This window comes from Alternaria arborescens, assembly GCF_004154835.1.
Source record: "Alternaria arborescens strain FERA 675 chromosome Unknown contig_19, whole genome shotgun sequence".
Taxonomy (NCBI): Eukaryota; Fungi; Ascomycota; class Dothideomycetes; order Pleosporales; family Pleosporaceae; genus Alternaria; species Alternaria arborescens.
Genome location: NW_021167874.1, coordinates 187,335 through 199,822, shown reverse-complemented (window position 1 = coordinate 199,822; position 12,488 = coordinate 187,335). Strand labels below are relative to the sequence as shown.

General features: G+C 50.6%; 4 protein-coding genes across 4 annotated transcripts; 2 read left to right on the top strand and 2 right to left on the bottom strand.

Annotated features, from left to right (window-relative positions):
• Positions 1 to 11: 11 nt before the first annotated feature.
• Positions 12 to 1,046, top strand: AA0111_g7981 (hypothetical protein; the record flags this gene model as incomplete). Its single annotated transcript, XM_028654378.1, has 1 exon — positions 12 to 1,046. The coding sequence occupies one exon, from the start codon at positions 12 to 14 to the stop codon at positions 1,044 to 1,046; it is 1,035 nt and encodes a 344-aa protein (XP_028504413.1).
• Positions 1,047 to 4,824: 3,778 nt separating this feature from the next.
• Positions 4,825 to 5,151, bottom strand: AA0111_g7980 (hypothetical protein; the record flags this gene model as incomplete). The annotated part of the gene is made up of 1 exon (XM_028654377.1): positions 4,825 to 5,151. One exon carries the CDS (start codon positions 5,149 to 5,151, stop codon positions 4,825 to 4,827), a length of 327 nt encoding a protein of 108 aa, XP_028504412.1.
• Positions 5,152 to 9,506: 4,355 nt separating this feature from the next.
• AA0111_g7979 (Arsenical-resistance protein) lies at positions 9,507 to 10,777 on the top strand (the record flags this gene model as incomplete). Its single annotated transcript, XM_028654375.1, has 3 exons — positions 9,507 to 9,917; positions 9,969 to 10,055; positions 10,118 to 10,777. The coding sequence occupies 3 exons, from the start codon at positions 9,507 to 9,509 to the stop codon at positions 10,775 to 10,777; spliced, it is 1,158 nt and encodes a 385-aa protein (XP_028504330.1).
• Positions 10,778 to 12,080: 1,303 nt separating this feature from the next.
• Positions 12,081 to 12,233, bottom strand: AA0111_g7978 (hypothetical protein; the record flags this gene model as incomplete). Its single annotated transcript, XM_028654374.1, has 1 exon — positions 12,081 to 12,233. The coding sequence occupies one exon, from the start codon at positions 12,231 to 12,233 to the stop codon at positions 12,081 to 12,083; it is 153 nt and encodes a 50-aa protein (XP_028504331.1).
• Positions 12,234 to 12,488: the final 255 nt, after the last annotated feature.

The window sequence follows — 12,488 nt, the reverse complement described above, 5'->3', positions numbered from 1 at the left end:
AGTCTAGAGCCATGGCTGCGTTACGACCACACGTGGTGGATCTTCTGATCATTGGGGCAGGCCCTGCGGGACTAAATGCCGCCCTGCTTTTCGCACGTACTCGGGGCACAGCAATAGTGTTTGACTCCCAGGAATACCGTAACGAGGGAATCAAGCACATGCATACTATTGCCAGTAGAGACCACCATGACCCACAGAGTTTTCGTCGCACTGCTCGGGAACAAATTAAATCTCGATACGACACTGTCTGGTTCCAACAAAGCAAGATCACTCATGCTACCAAAAAGCAAATCGGGGAAGAAAAATACGACGGCTTTGAAGTCCGCGACAGTAACGACAAGACCTACCTTGGGAAGAAGCTGATCCTTGCAACCGGTTCAAAGGACATCTTACCAGACATTCCGGGTTACAAGGAGAACTGGCCACATCACATCTACCAATGTCTAGCATGCGACGGCTTCGAGCAGCGCGGCACTCCTATCGGTATCCTCGAGTTCAAGCATCCATCACAAGCAAATCTCATCCAGATGGCCAGAGCATTCGATGACAGGCTTACCATCTTCAGTAACGGCGCTATTGCGGACGACCCTCCTGTTCAGCGAGCGCTGAAGGTCGCCCGAGGCGTTGGCGCGAAAGTCGATTCCCGCAAGATTGTGCGTCTTATCAACAACGGACCCTCACATGAGGAGGGTGTAACTATCGAGTTCGATACAGGCGATCCAGTGACTGTGGGCTTCATTGTGCATCGCCCAGCCACTGTGAATAGATCACAGCATCTTATCGAGCAGCTGGGTATTGAGACGGTGGACCCAGCTATCGGTGGACATATCAAGATCACGAGTCAGTTCAATGAGACAAGTGTGAGAGGGGTGTTTGCCGCGGGCGATGCAATGGTTGTAATGAAGCAGGCAGTGATAGCGATGGCTGAGGGTCTGAAAGCCGCGTCCGGCGCAGGTCAGCAGATGCAACAGGAGAAGGCGGAGATTGCCATTAGAGAGTTTGATTCGAACGTCAGGGAGGCAGATAATGTGTCTGCGATTGCGTAAGAAGTTGCGGGATGCTTTTGGAGTTGTGGTAGAGTAGACTCTAGTATATATCTTTATATATCCCAATCTCTATTCTCTCTATATTTGCAGTCTTGTCGAGTTAGATTTGTTATTTAGGAGGATCTACACAAGTACGACGGTCTGACTCACAGGTATGTTCTCCATCCAGGCAGATGAGTGAAATTGGGATAAGGCATGGGTAAGTTGCAAAGAGAAGTGACCGCCATACCATGCGCATATGGAGTAGTCGATCAACTGTCTCGCTATCGTAACTTCCGGGTTGAATGTCTTCTGCAGATTCTTACGTCCAAGCTTTTGTACTGCGTGACTTTACCTTGATTCTTCGAAGTCCCCGCTCATGGAATAGAAGAAGGTGCAACGATGAGATCAGTTTTATGTTGATGTTCGTGCCGTATGGAAATGGTACAAATGTGATCGGGCTGCGATTGGTACTAGCCCTGCTGACCTGGCTTATCATGGCACAGGTCAGATTGGGATCGTTCCATAACGCCCGTTGGAGTGACCTGAAACTACGCCTTAGAAGCGCAAAATGCAGTTTTGATCAAAGGACAGCGAGGCATTTGTCGTTAGAGAACCTCATCTCTGCTAGAGAGTGCAGTGCTTGGGGGTGTTCATGTTATGTCATTAACTGGACAGCGAGTTGGATGAGGTGTCCAGGAATAGATCTTTGTGGAACCTGAACAGGTATTACTCGGCCAACTATGCGAGAAGGGTGTCATCCATTCAGATTCGGAGCAAAGGTGCCACAAAGGTGCACTTGCTTCTGAAGCATGGTGGAAGGAACAACTCTGGCTGTTTGCCGATCGTGATCAGAAGCAAAAGGATTTTCATACATGGTGAAAGCGTAGGCGGAATGCTTGAGATCCCTCTCGTTGGTTCCGATAATGCTGAGTGGAGGTGTGTGAAGCTGTTGGAGGATTCGCCCCATGCCGTCAGCCATGAGCACGCGAGAGAAGGAGTCCGTGCCAGCTTTGACAAGTGAGAAACCGTTATCAGCGTAATCGAAGCATGAATCAGCATAAAGATGTCCGTTTTGTCTCTTACAAAGTGGTAATGGCCGCTAATTCTACGTTAGCATACTAATCTTGCAAGAATCATTGAGAGTCTTCATATATTTTACCACGATTTCGGGGAAATTTGCTCGTATACTTTTTTTCACCCTGACTTAGTCCGTAGCACTGCGTCATCATGAACATTTTGCACAGCCAACCATGAGGCCGCTACGTCAGCAGAGATATCAGTGTGTGGTATGCTCAGCTTCTTCACCAACTACGTATCTGAATTGCTATATCCCTAGTTCTCTCACCGCGGAAGCTACTTCCTTGCTACTTGTACCTTTGCCCTGCTTCCTGCTCACCGATGATATCCCACACCGTTGGATCGGGGTTTGCACGACCATGGCACAAGCAGCCACATGGCTCAAAGTGCGGTGACTCTCGTGCTACCACACATGCGTGCGAGACGATACTGCATCTTGATGGCTGCGATGGGTGCGTTGGTTGCTTCAAGAGCTGGCACCTAACGGGCGATGTTTAATGAACTCTATGAGTCAGAAACAGAGTATTTGCGCGGGCCGCCACGCCGTCGTGCGGAGTAGTCTCCGACGTCTAGTTCAGTGAACAGTGGGCAAGTTTGAGTAAGACCGGAAACCGCAGCGGAGTGATCGAAGCACCTGTGTTCCTTCGCACAATCAGCATTTTTGGAAGTTTGAAGCTCGTGGTAGACTATCGACGTTTGCTTCGCCGCGACGCATTTGCAAACATGCAAAGAAATCCATTCGGGGGCTGGCGGAGTTGCCTCGTGTGACTCGTCAACCTGCCTGTAACCATCTATAGAAATTATTGGCCCATCATTTTTCCCACTATGCAAATATCGTACACATGCGGTTAATCTAATTAACCAGTAAGCACCCACGCATAGCGCCTTGCCCAGCCGGTTGTGGTAGGTCCTGCACTGCTCATGTGCCCAAGTAGGCAGTGCCCGCACCGCTTTGGGGCATCACTTTGCAAGGCCTCCCGTCCAATGAAGCGGGGTGCCGGTGTAATGGTCGGCGGGGGCTGATGTGAGAGAAACGACAAGGTAGGTCGACGAGGAAAGAACATGTTGCGTCATATGTCTTATCCATCGTGGAAACGATGGCCTAAGGGATTGGAGAAGTGGGCGTTAGGCGCTCTAGTCTGTCGGTAGATGTAGGTACGTGTGGCTATGCGCGTGCCGGGCGGCATCGGCCCGCCGCAACAGTCCCGTACCGATCACAACCGGCTCTGGATAGCTTCACGCCGTTGCTCCCCCACTCCAACATCTTCAATTCATTTTTCCCAGAACCATTCCAGATCACGAACACCAACCCTCTGGCCTACCCTCTCTCCATAATATACAAACCACCGCACCCTCACAACATGCTAAGCCGGACCGATAGCTGACGCGCCTCAGCACTAGTTCGTCTGCGTGTCTAAGCCACCTGTCCAATCCCCACCCCTACACCGGGTACAGGAACGGCCCCGATAATCCTTACATTCCTGCGATCCACACAATCACCCATGTCTTCGCCTCCGCGATTGGTGAAAGCGTGTAAACTTGTGAAAAGGCAGCAGGCTATCTTACGCCTATGTTTAGGTGGCGCGTAACCTCCCACGCATCCTGCGGGAGCTTGAGTCAAGAGCGGGTGTTCGGCGGGAAGCGCGGGCGGGAGGTGTGGTGGGGATGATGTGGTGGATATTCCGAACTTTATGCTTGAAGAATGCGAGAAAAGAGTTGCTAGAGTGATAGGTGATAGTTGTGCAGTGATTTGACTTGATTGACTTGCTCGTGCTTCGAGTCTACAATGTAAATACTCACTTGCCATCACGAACGTTCGCAACATCAGCTACCCGTCACGGGTTGCATCTCTAGCGAGCTAACATGCTATGTTCATGATTGCTAACAATTGCTCGATCGTCCTCCATGTCGATCTTGCAAGATACCAACAGAGAGTGGTCCTGTCATCCCAAGCGCCCGGCACAGTATGCACAGACTTCATCAATCAGCGCAGCCTGTTTGTGCCCCATGCGCATGTTTTAGAAGCGAACCCGAGATACGGGTAATAGACTCGCGATTGAGATGCAGTCGACATACCTGGTTTTGCTTATGGAGAATGTTCTGCTTCAGTCGGATAAGAAACATGTCGGCAGCGCTGATTTATGGTACCTATCGATTCAATCGATGGAAGTATAGGATAGACCTGTACAAAGCATTCCCCTATAAGCGTTAGTGCACTGAAAATTTCTTCGCTGTTGTCTCCGCTAGTGGAGGTCAGTTCGCAAATGTGGAATTCTTGGGTATAGTGCTGAGCGCAATCAATAGGTGGGGCACAGGTGAGATGATGCACGCAATCCGAAGCTAGATGCGCAAACGGAGATTGTCAAAGCGGTCTCGCATAACGAGTTAGCTGAAAGATGTTCCATTACGCGTGATAGTAAGCCATGGCTCATGGTAGGTAACACATTACAAATGCACCAATGAAGATACATTGAGGAACCTTCGACCATCACTCTCCACCCGCTCTGTTGGGACGCCTAGGCCCTCCAAGGAACTGGCAATTGAGCGTGCGTACAGCCGTCGGAAGACTAGGCGGGGATGGAGGAAGTGCGGCTGAGGACGATGCAAGGAAACGACAATCGCTAGAGCCTTCCCAATAGATATGCTGGTGGGGGACATGCGCGGAGTCCTATCATCTAGTACAAGGAATTACAAATCGCTGAAGATGCAGCCATGTAGATCATATTGTGTTAATGCGTAAGCAGCTCTGGGTCCGCGATGCCATCTGACGCTTGACGTTCTCTGGCGCAGTTGACATGGTGATTCTAAAAGTATCGCGTACGCAGCTTCGAAGCGACTTCTCCATGGCCACGTAGACGCCGCAATGGATGCCTGTGTCGGCGGCATTGGCCGGATTGCAGTAGCGCTCAGCAAATCTGTCAATCAGCTTCTCCACCCTGCAGAGCTCAGCCAGAATGTGATTTGATTGATAGGTGTGTTCGTGTTCGGAGCTCAAGAGGCCATTGAACATACGACGAGGGGCCAAGGCATCCACGTGAGTCTCCATGGAGTAACATTCGTTTTGCTGAGTACTACCAGCGATCGCTTGGTACCAAGACAGTATTTTCACGATGATTAGATTGATCGTGGCTGAGTAGTGGGGGTTCGATGAGCATTCGCAACTCAATAGCGTGTAGAGTCTGTCCACTGCCGCTGTGTTGGTTGAGAGTACTGATCCCGATGTAGGGAGACTATCGAGCGAGTTGAAGTCTCCAGCAGCAGACTGAGTCTCAGGCGGAGCATATAGGCTGCATAGTATCTGGAAGGCGAACTGGGTACAATCGTGCCTCATGAGGATATGGGAAGCTGGTGGTGTCGGTAGAGGGGAAGATATCATCGGCGGCGGCGAAGCCATTATCTTCTCTTGTTTTGCATTATCTGGTCCTAGCACATCAAGAAACTGATGATTAAAGGCTGCCGAGGTTTGGGTTGGATCCAGTGATGCCAGCATCTCAGGCTGGCTTTGCAAGCTGGTTGATCGGGCATGTCCATGAAAGGCCGCGTGTGATGGAGGATACTGTGGTACGGGAGCAAACATCTCCGCCTGATGTGCAAATAGCATTTGTTCACCGCTCGGCCAAACATTTGAGTGCGAGCTGATACCTTCCGAAGATCTGGAAGATTGGCTACCATCGAATGTGTTCCCCACGAATGCATCCTTGTAGTGGTATTCTGGGGTACGAGGACCGAAATAGAAGGGGTCTGTCGGCTCCGGAGAACTTTCATACGTGTACGATGTAGTACGTGGAAACAGATCCACTCTGGCTCCGAGAGGTGCATAGGAGCCTGCGGGCGATATATCGCGCTTGATAGATCCATCGAAGTTTCTGTTCTTGCGAGGTTTTCCCAACCTGAGAATGCGTGAGTTCGAGCCTCAAGTCAGAAATATAGTTGACATACCTCATGGAAGGTGAGTAGTTGCAACAGATGCTCATAGTGCCGCATCGGTGGCATGTCGGTCGCACTTTGTCGCATTTAACCTGCAAACAGTGTCAGAAAATGTCGTCACTTTGCCAAAATGCGGAGTGAATACCTTAGCACGGGAGCAGGCGTCGCAAGAAGCTCTCATCTTCCGAGCTTTTGACACTCCTTTTAAACCATTAGACATGATGGTGATCTCGGGTCCAGCGATCATGTCATCTATCGGCGGTGATCGTGATTGACGAGATGGGAATGCTTGAGTAGACGCGTGGAACATTGTGTATGACAGATGGTGTGACCGCAGGATGAAACGCACAAGTAGGTATGAACAAAGATGTATTATATAGAATGAACGACAAGAAGAGAGCTCCGGTCTGAACTAGGTTGGATCCAGGAATGATCGCAGTTGGTATCATGGTGCAGTGGGCGTATCTGTGCTGCATATGGCTGTCAAGCTAGACTGGGCGTTGAGCTGAGACTGGAACGTGCAGGGACAGGGAATGCTGCAGGCATTGCAGACGGACATGCTCTGGATGGCACATGGGGGCTAAGGCTTACCGGCGAACTTGCATCATGCTCCATCAAGCCTAGCGCGTTAGGTAGGCTGCAGAACCACATGAGCGCATTCGTGCTCGCTAGTACCAGTATAAGGCTTTTTACCCCAATAAAATGTATGAAAGGCTTCGCTGAACAGGTCGTTCGCAAACTTGTGTGGCAGATATGGCGTAGTAGGAGGGTTTGGTACTGAGCACAACCATTGCTCGAGGGAAGAGATCATACCAGATACCGTGCCGCATGGTCGGTACTCGATGAGGCTCGGTGACCTGGGGCTGCGGTTGTAAGTGAAAGGCTAGCCGCATTGAACGGAGAAATCCACGAGGGCTGTACCAATGACCCACCTGTGAGGTACACCCTTTCTGCGTCTTGCAGAGGCATTGGTTCAAGATTGCAATACCTAGCTTTCCAGTCGTCAAAGCCCTGCAAACGATATGCAAACAATTTCTCTGTGCGTGGGGTTTCCTAGCGCTGACTTGCCGTGTTCGGGCTTGCTACACAAAAAGAACTACGCTTGACAGTTTCTGCTACGGCGCAGACTAAGCCTCGCATGCTTGATATAGTGACGTGACAGTGAGATTTTCGGTGTGTATGGTACACAATAGCGTGTCAGGCAATCTTCAGTTTTCCTTAGGGCTGAGTGTATTGTAGGACAAGTAGCACACTGCTGTTGAGCCATAGAAAGGCGACGGACATGGCTCGTAGCACGGGTCAGATGCTGCGGGAAATCCAGAGCGCAATCTTTAGTTGAATTTGCTCTCTAGCACTGTATGGCCATTGGATACGTTCGGCTCCTGCATTCGATCCGGGAAGAGACGTTCCCCGGAGCTGGGCTGATGCGGGCCGATCATAGATCGTAAGGCTCGCCCGTGCACTGCGCAGCCGCCCATCTCGCGGTATCTTGGTCTCGATCTCGAGGCTTCGAGACCTGTGCAACGACTTCGTCAAGAGGTAACACGCAAGGATGTAATACGATACATGCACTCCCTACCTGGATACGCTCAGCCTCAGGCACAAATAAAGGCAAGCGAAACAGCAAGCCGAATCGTCCCGTCGAGGCTGCGATGTGGGCAGCGCGGCAGCGGCAGTGGCGACAACATCAACCCCATGCAAAGAGGTCTCGGTAATGGAATGCCATGAAGAAGAGGGGCGGAAAACAGCATGTCGTGAGTGCGCCGTGTTGGGGCGCAGACGTAGGTGAAAGTGGGTGAACCACAGGATTGGGGACGGCAGCAGGAGATAACCGCCCGCGCTAGCTTGATCGCTGCGTAATGCGGGGTCACATTGGCTGTCGCTCCAACCCCCTATTTCAACACCGAACATGCACCTAGTGACCTGGAAGCGTTCGCAATCTACAGCACGTTTTACAATCTAGAGTCCAACCACTTCATTAGCGGAACGGCATCCAACCCACCCATAGCCAAATCTGGATTAACAAGCCAAAGGACAAGGCGCACCCCGACTTCATATCGCTCAATGTTGAACCACCCAAATGATATGATTCTCAAACCTGAAACACGGAATACTCCCCGACATAGTAGACTACACTGCGCGATGTTGGCGAGACCATGAGTCTCCAACATGTCACTATCAAGTGACGCGCAAAGTGGCTGGCAATGCATGATCCTATCCAACACGACCAGCTATTAAATTCTGGCCCTCGCTCCGGACAAGGGCATAGTGACATCAGGAATGAAGAAGACATGCTCGAATGTGAGTTCAGTGGCTTCGAGGTCGGACAGCGAAGAGCTTAATGGGATGCCAACGGGCTTTTCAACGTCTTAGGTTGGAGAGCGACATGAGCAGGACTGCCGCGTGCGACCGCAATTCAGACCGTGTTTCGCGACAACCGGCCTTCTTTCTACTTGGGTTCCAATTGCGCTATTTCTCTACTCGGCTTCATAGTTCACTGGTATACCAGCTACAGCGAGCAACGACTACTGTTTTGCCGACCAGACGCTGGCGTCATATGCAATCATCGACTGCACGTACTCATCGCCAGCCGTTGCCCATCCTTTAACGCCATCAAGAAGCACGAGGCTCTCCATCTGCGCATCTCCTTGATTCGCTATATGGTCGGCGAACCAACCTGCAGCACGGGTACCACGTCCTTTTGAAGAAGCTGCATTGCGATAATACTTAGCGCTGCTGCAAGTGTAGTTGCTATCGCACAGGAGTGGCCTTACAGCAGTACCAGATTATCTTCCTTTGGCCTGCATATTTGAAGAGATAGTAGAGTGTGGGTATGGTAGGGTACAAGCTTTGCGCAGGAAGTTTTATGGCACCGCGAATAGTGCCGCCCTATTTCAACTGATTAGTCTCACAATAACGCGTGTGAGCGAAGATCAATGTCACCTGGTAATCGTTGCCACGCAAGTCGACAAGAACAAAGTCCCTGCTAGAAGACTCTGCGCTTTGCTTCATCATCTTCAGAACTTTTTCTCGGCGGATGAGAGTAGGCGTGCTTGTGGGCGCTGGGTAGGCTGCATGCCATAGTGAGGGCGAGAAACTGTTCGTGGTGGAGGTGGCCATTCTTCGAGATCTCCCCGAGGATTTGCAAGCAATTGCAATTTTTCGCAACATTTGAAAGCAGTTGTGGATTAGTGACCTTGCCATGTGTTGGCGTTGAGATATTCAGTAAGTCACTGGTGGGCGATGATTGGCCCAATCCCGGGTCAAATTAGTCCCTGCGGTGTATACTATGCCCTACATCTTCTCTGGTATGTCACTGCTGGAGGATGATTGGAGCAATGCTAATCGATATGCCATCGAAATTCACAATGGCATACATAAAACACAGATGCTTTCTACCCAGCATCAGTACCTTGATTCCTCAATAATCACAGCCTCGAGATATCCTAGCGCACAAGTGCAGATACAAAGACCATGTCTTCAATATTAGATCAAGGGCCGCGGCCCAATTCAACTCAGACTCTCTCATCCGACAAAAGCACCGACCTGGAGAGTCTGCCAGTCCAAGAACAAGCAGCGCCTAACCGCGTCTCAGTGATCAAAGGGCTAGGATATCTCGATCGTTTCCTCGCACTCTGGATCCTTCTCGCCATGGCGGTGGGCATTCTTCTCGGTAATTTCGTCGAAGAAATTGGGCCAGCGCTTCAAAAGGGCAAATTCGTTGGGGTATCCATACCTATCGCCATAGGTCTACTAGTTATGATGTATCCCATCTTGTGCAAAGTGCGTTACGAGACTTTACACGGTCTTTTCCGCACTCGCGCACTCTGGGTGCAGATCATTTTCAGTATTGTCATGAACTGGGTTATCGCCCCACTGCTTATGGTAGACATTCCTCCAAACCTTTCTTGCCAGTATTACACTGACTCAAGCTAGCTCGGTCTTGCGTGGGCATTTCTTCCTGATCAGAGCGACCTGCGAACAGGATTGATATTGGTTGGTTTGGCACGATGCATTGCCATGGTATGCTTGTTAACGTCCATAGTTTTCGCTTTCGTTTTCCTCTTACTAACACCTGCTTTCAGGTCCTTATCTGGAACGGGCTTGCAGGTGGCGACGATGAATACTGTGCCATTTTGGTAGCAGTCAACTCTATTCTCCAAATGATACTCTATGCGCCCCTCGCCATCCTCTTCGTCAAGGTCATCAGCCGCGAGACTGGCACCGTCGCCGTCTCCTACGAAACAGTCGCCACGAGTGTCGCCGTGTTCCTCGGTATACCTCTTGGCGCTGCGATTCTGACACGCCTTTTGCTTCGCAAGCTGGCAGGTGCGAAGTGGTACGACCAGGTGCTCCTCAAGTGGCTTGCCCCATGGTCACTCATCGGCCTCCTCTACACCATTCTCGTTCTCTTCGCCTCTCAAGGACAACAGGTCGTTCATCAAATCGTCTCCGTCGTTCGAACTGCCGCACCACTGATGGTATACTTCGTTGTCATCTTCTTCTTCACACTCTTCGTGTGCAATAAGCTTGGGTATGGATACAAGTTGGGAGCAACTCAGAGTTTCACAGCTGCTAGTAACAATTTTGAGCTTGCTATCGCCGTTGCCGTCGCGACGTATGGTCCCAATAGCGACCAGGCACTTGCCGCTACAGTAGGACCTCTCATTGAAGTTCCTGTGCTGATCGGCTTGGTGTATCTGGTAAAGTGGATGGGTAAGAGGTGGGCGTGGAAGAACACCTAATTCGCGATAGTTACCATTGTCTTCATATGTTATCTCATATGATTATAGCTTGTCTTATACATAACGTTTCGACCATAGGCCCGCCGCTTGAGCCGTGTGGAGTGTTGTTATCATCTCAGACTTCCACCTCGTGACACTAGTGTCTTCTTTCCCAGCTAACTTCGTTATCCATGGCTTGAGATAATTGGTATCAGTTGACCCAGGTCGAATTACAAATTTGGCTTTGCTAGAGCAGGATACAAGTCATGCGCGTCATCAAACGATGGAGACTGAAGTAGTAATGCGTTATGTCCGTTTGTGGCTAGCACTCGAGCTTTACCGAGGCTAAGACCAATCTTGATTTCTCCACGGAGATTTATTACGCGACTCTGCACCCCATAGGTCGTGCATCTCATCGCTTGCGAGCGGCAACATACCCTATGTCAACACTTCACGAGTCTTCCGACAACTCACGGGGCGATTCAACCTCTGATGCTGTGAACACCAGGCCCTCGGCGCCAGTCGCGAAAAGAGCTTGCGACGCGTGCAAGCGTCGCAAAGTCAGAGTAAGACATTGCACGAGACATGGAGACGGTACGTACTCAAGGCTTTGCTGACCTCGTTAGTGTGATGCATTGTCAACACCATGCGCAAATTGCCGCATATCACGCCTTGAGTGCGTTTATAACATAGCACCCCAGAAGAGGGGACCAAAGCGCAAGCGGAACGTTACTACACAGCCAACTTTCAGGGTTTCAGATGGCGAATCCATGCGACAAGCCGGTGCGACAGTTCATCAAAGCGATGCGCGTCTGAGCAACACAACTTTCAGATCGTATGATCTGCAGGTGTCACTTACAGGTGCTCCTTCGTCAGCGGCGAGAAACTTACAACCCTCGTCCCAAATACACCAACAACCCGACCTTGCGCTGCACGGCATCGCAGACCAATGTATCACATTGTACATGAGCTACCTCTTTCCTATATCGCCCACCATCCATGAACCATCAATCCGTGCCATGGTACCCTTATTGCAAGGTAATGGTGGTGAGGATATGGCAGTGTTACGTAGTCGCACACTTCTAACAGCATTGTGCGCTGTTACTGCTCTCACATTGCCTGTCTCGGTTTTCCCAATGCGAGAACAAATCGGACGTCAGTTTCTTACTACATCGCGAGAGACGCTGAAGTCGCACGAAGATTACGGTTGGTGGAACAATCTATACGGCATGCACAGGCTACGAGCTGACTTGATACTGTTCTTAAAGATATCGAGCATATAGACTATATCTCTCTAGTCACGAGGTCCTATCTTTGGACCGCCTTACATGCCGTTGGCCAAACGCGCGTCGCTTGGCATGTACTTGGAGAGGCTATACGTTTCGCGCAAGAAATGCGGCTTTACGATGAGACCTCCTATCAGAATCTTGATCCACTTGAGGAACGTCTTCTCAGAAGCATATTCTGGCACATCCATACTGCTGACAGGTCTGCGGCGATCTTGAACGGGCGTCCAATATCGCTGCACCGCGCGTGCCTAGGAGCTAAAGTCACCACGATGTACTGGCGTGGATCTTTGCCTGATGTACCTTTATTGGATTATTCGAGCACCCCGAGCGCTCTCGACATAGAGAGCGTGGTCAGACAGGGATATGACCTCTGTCAAGACCTATGGACAAAAGCGTCAAGCATCATCATAAAATTCGACTCCTTGGAAATCTGGAACGAAGGT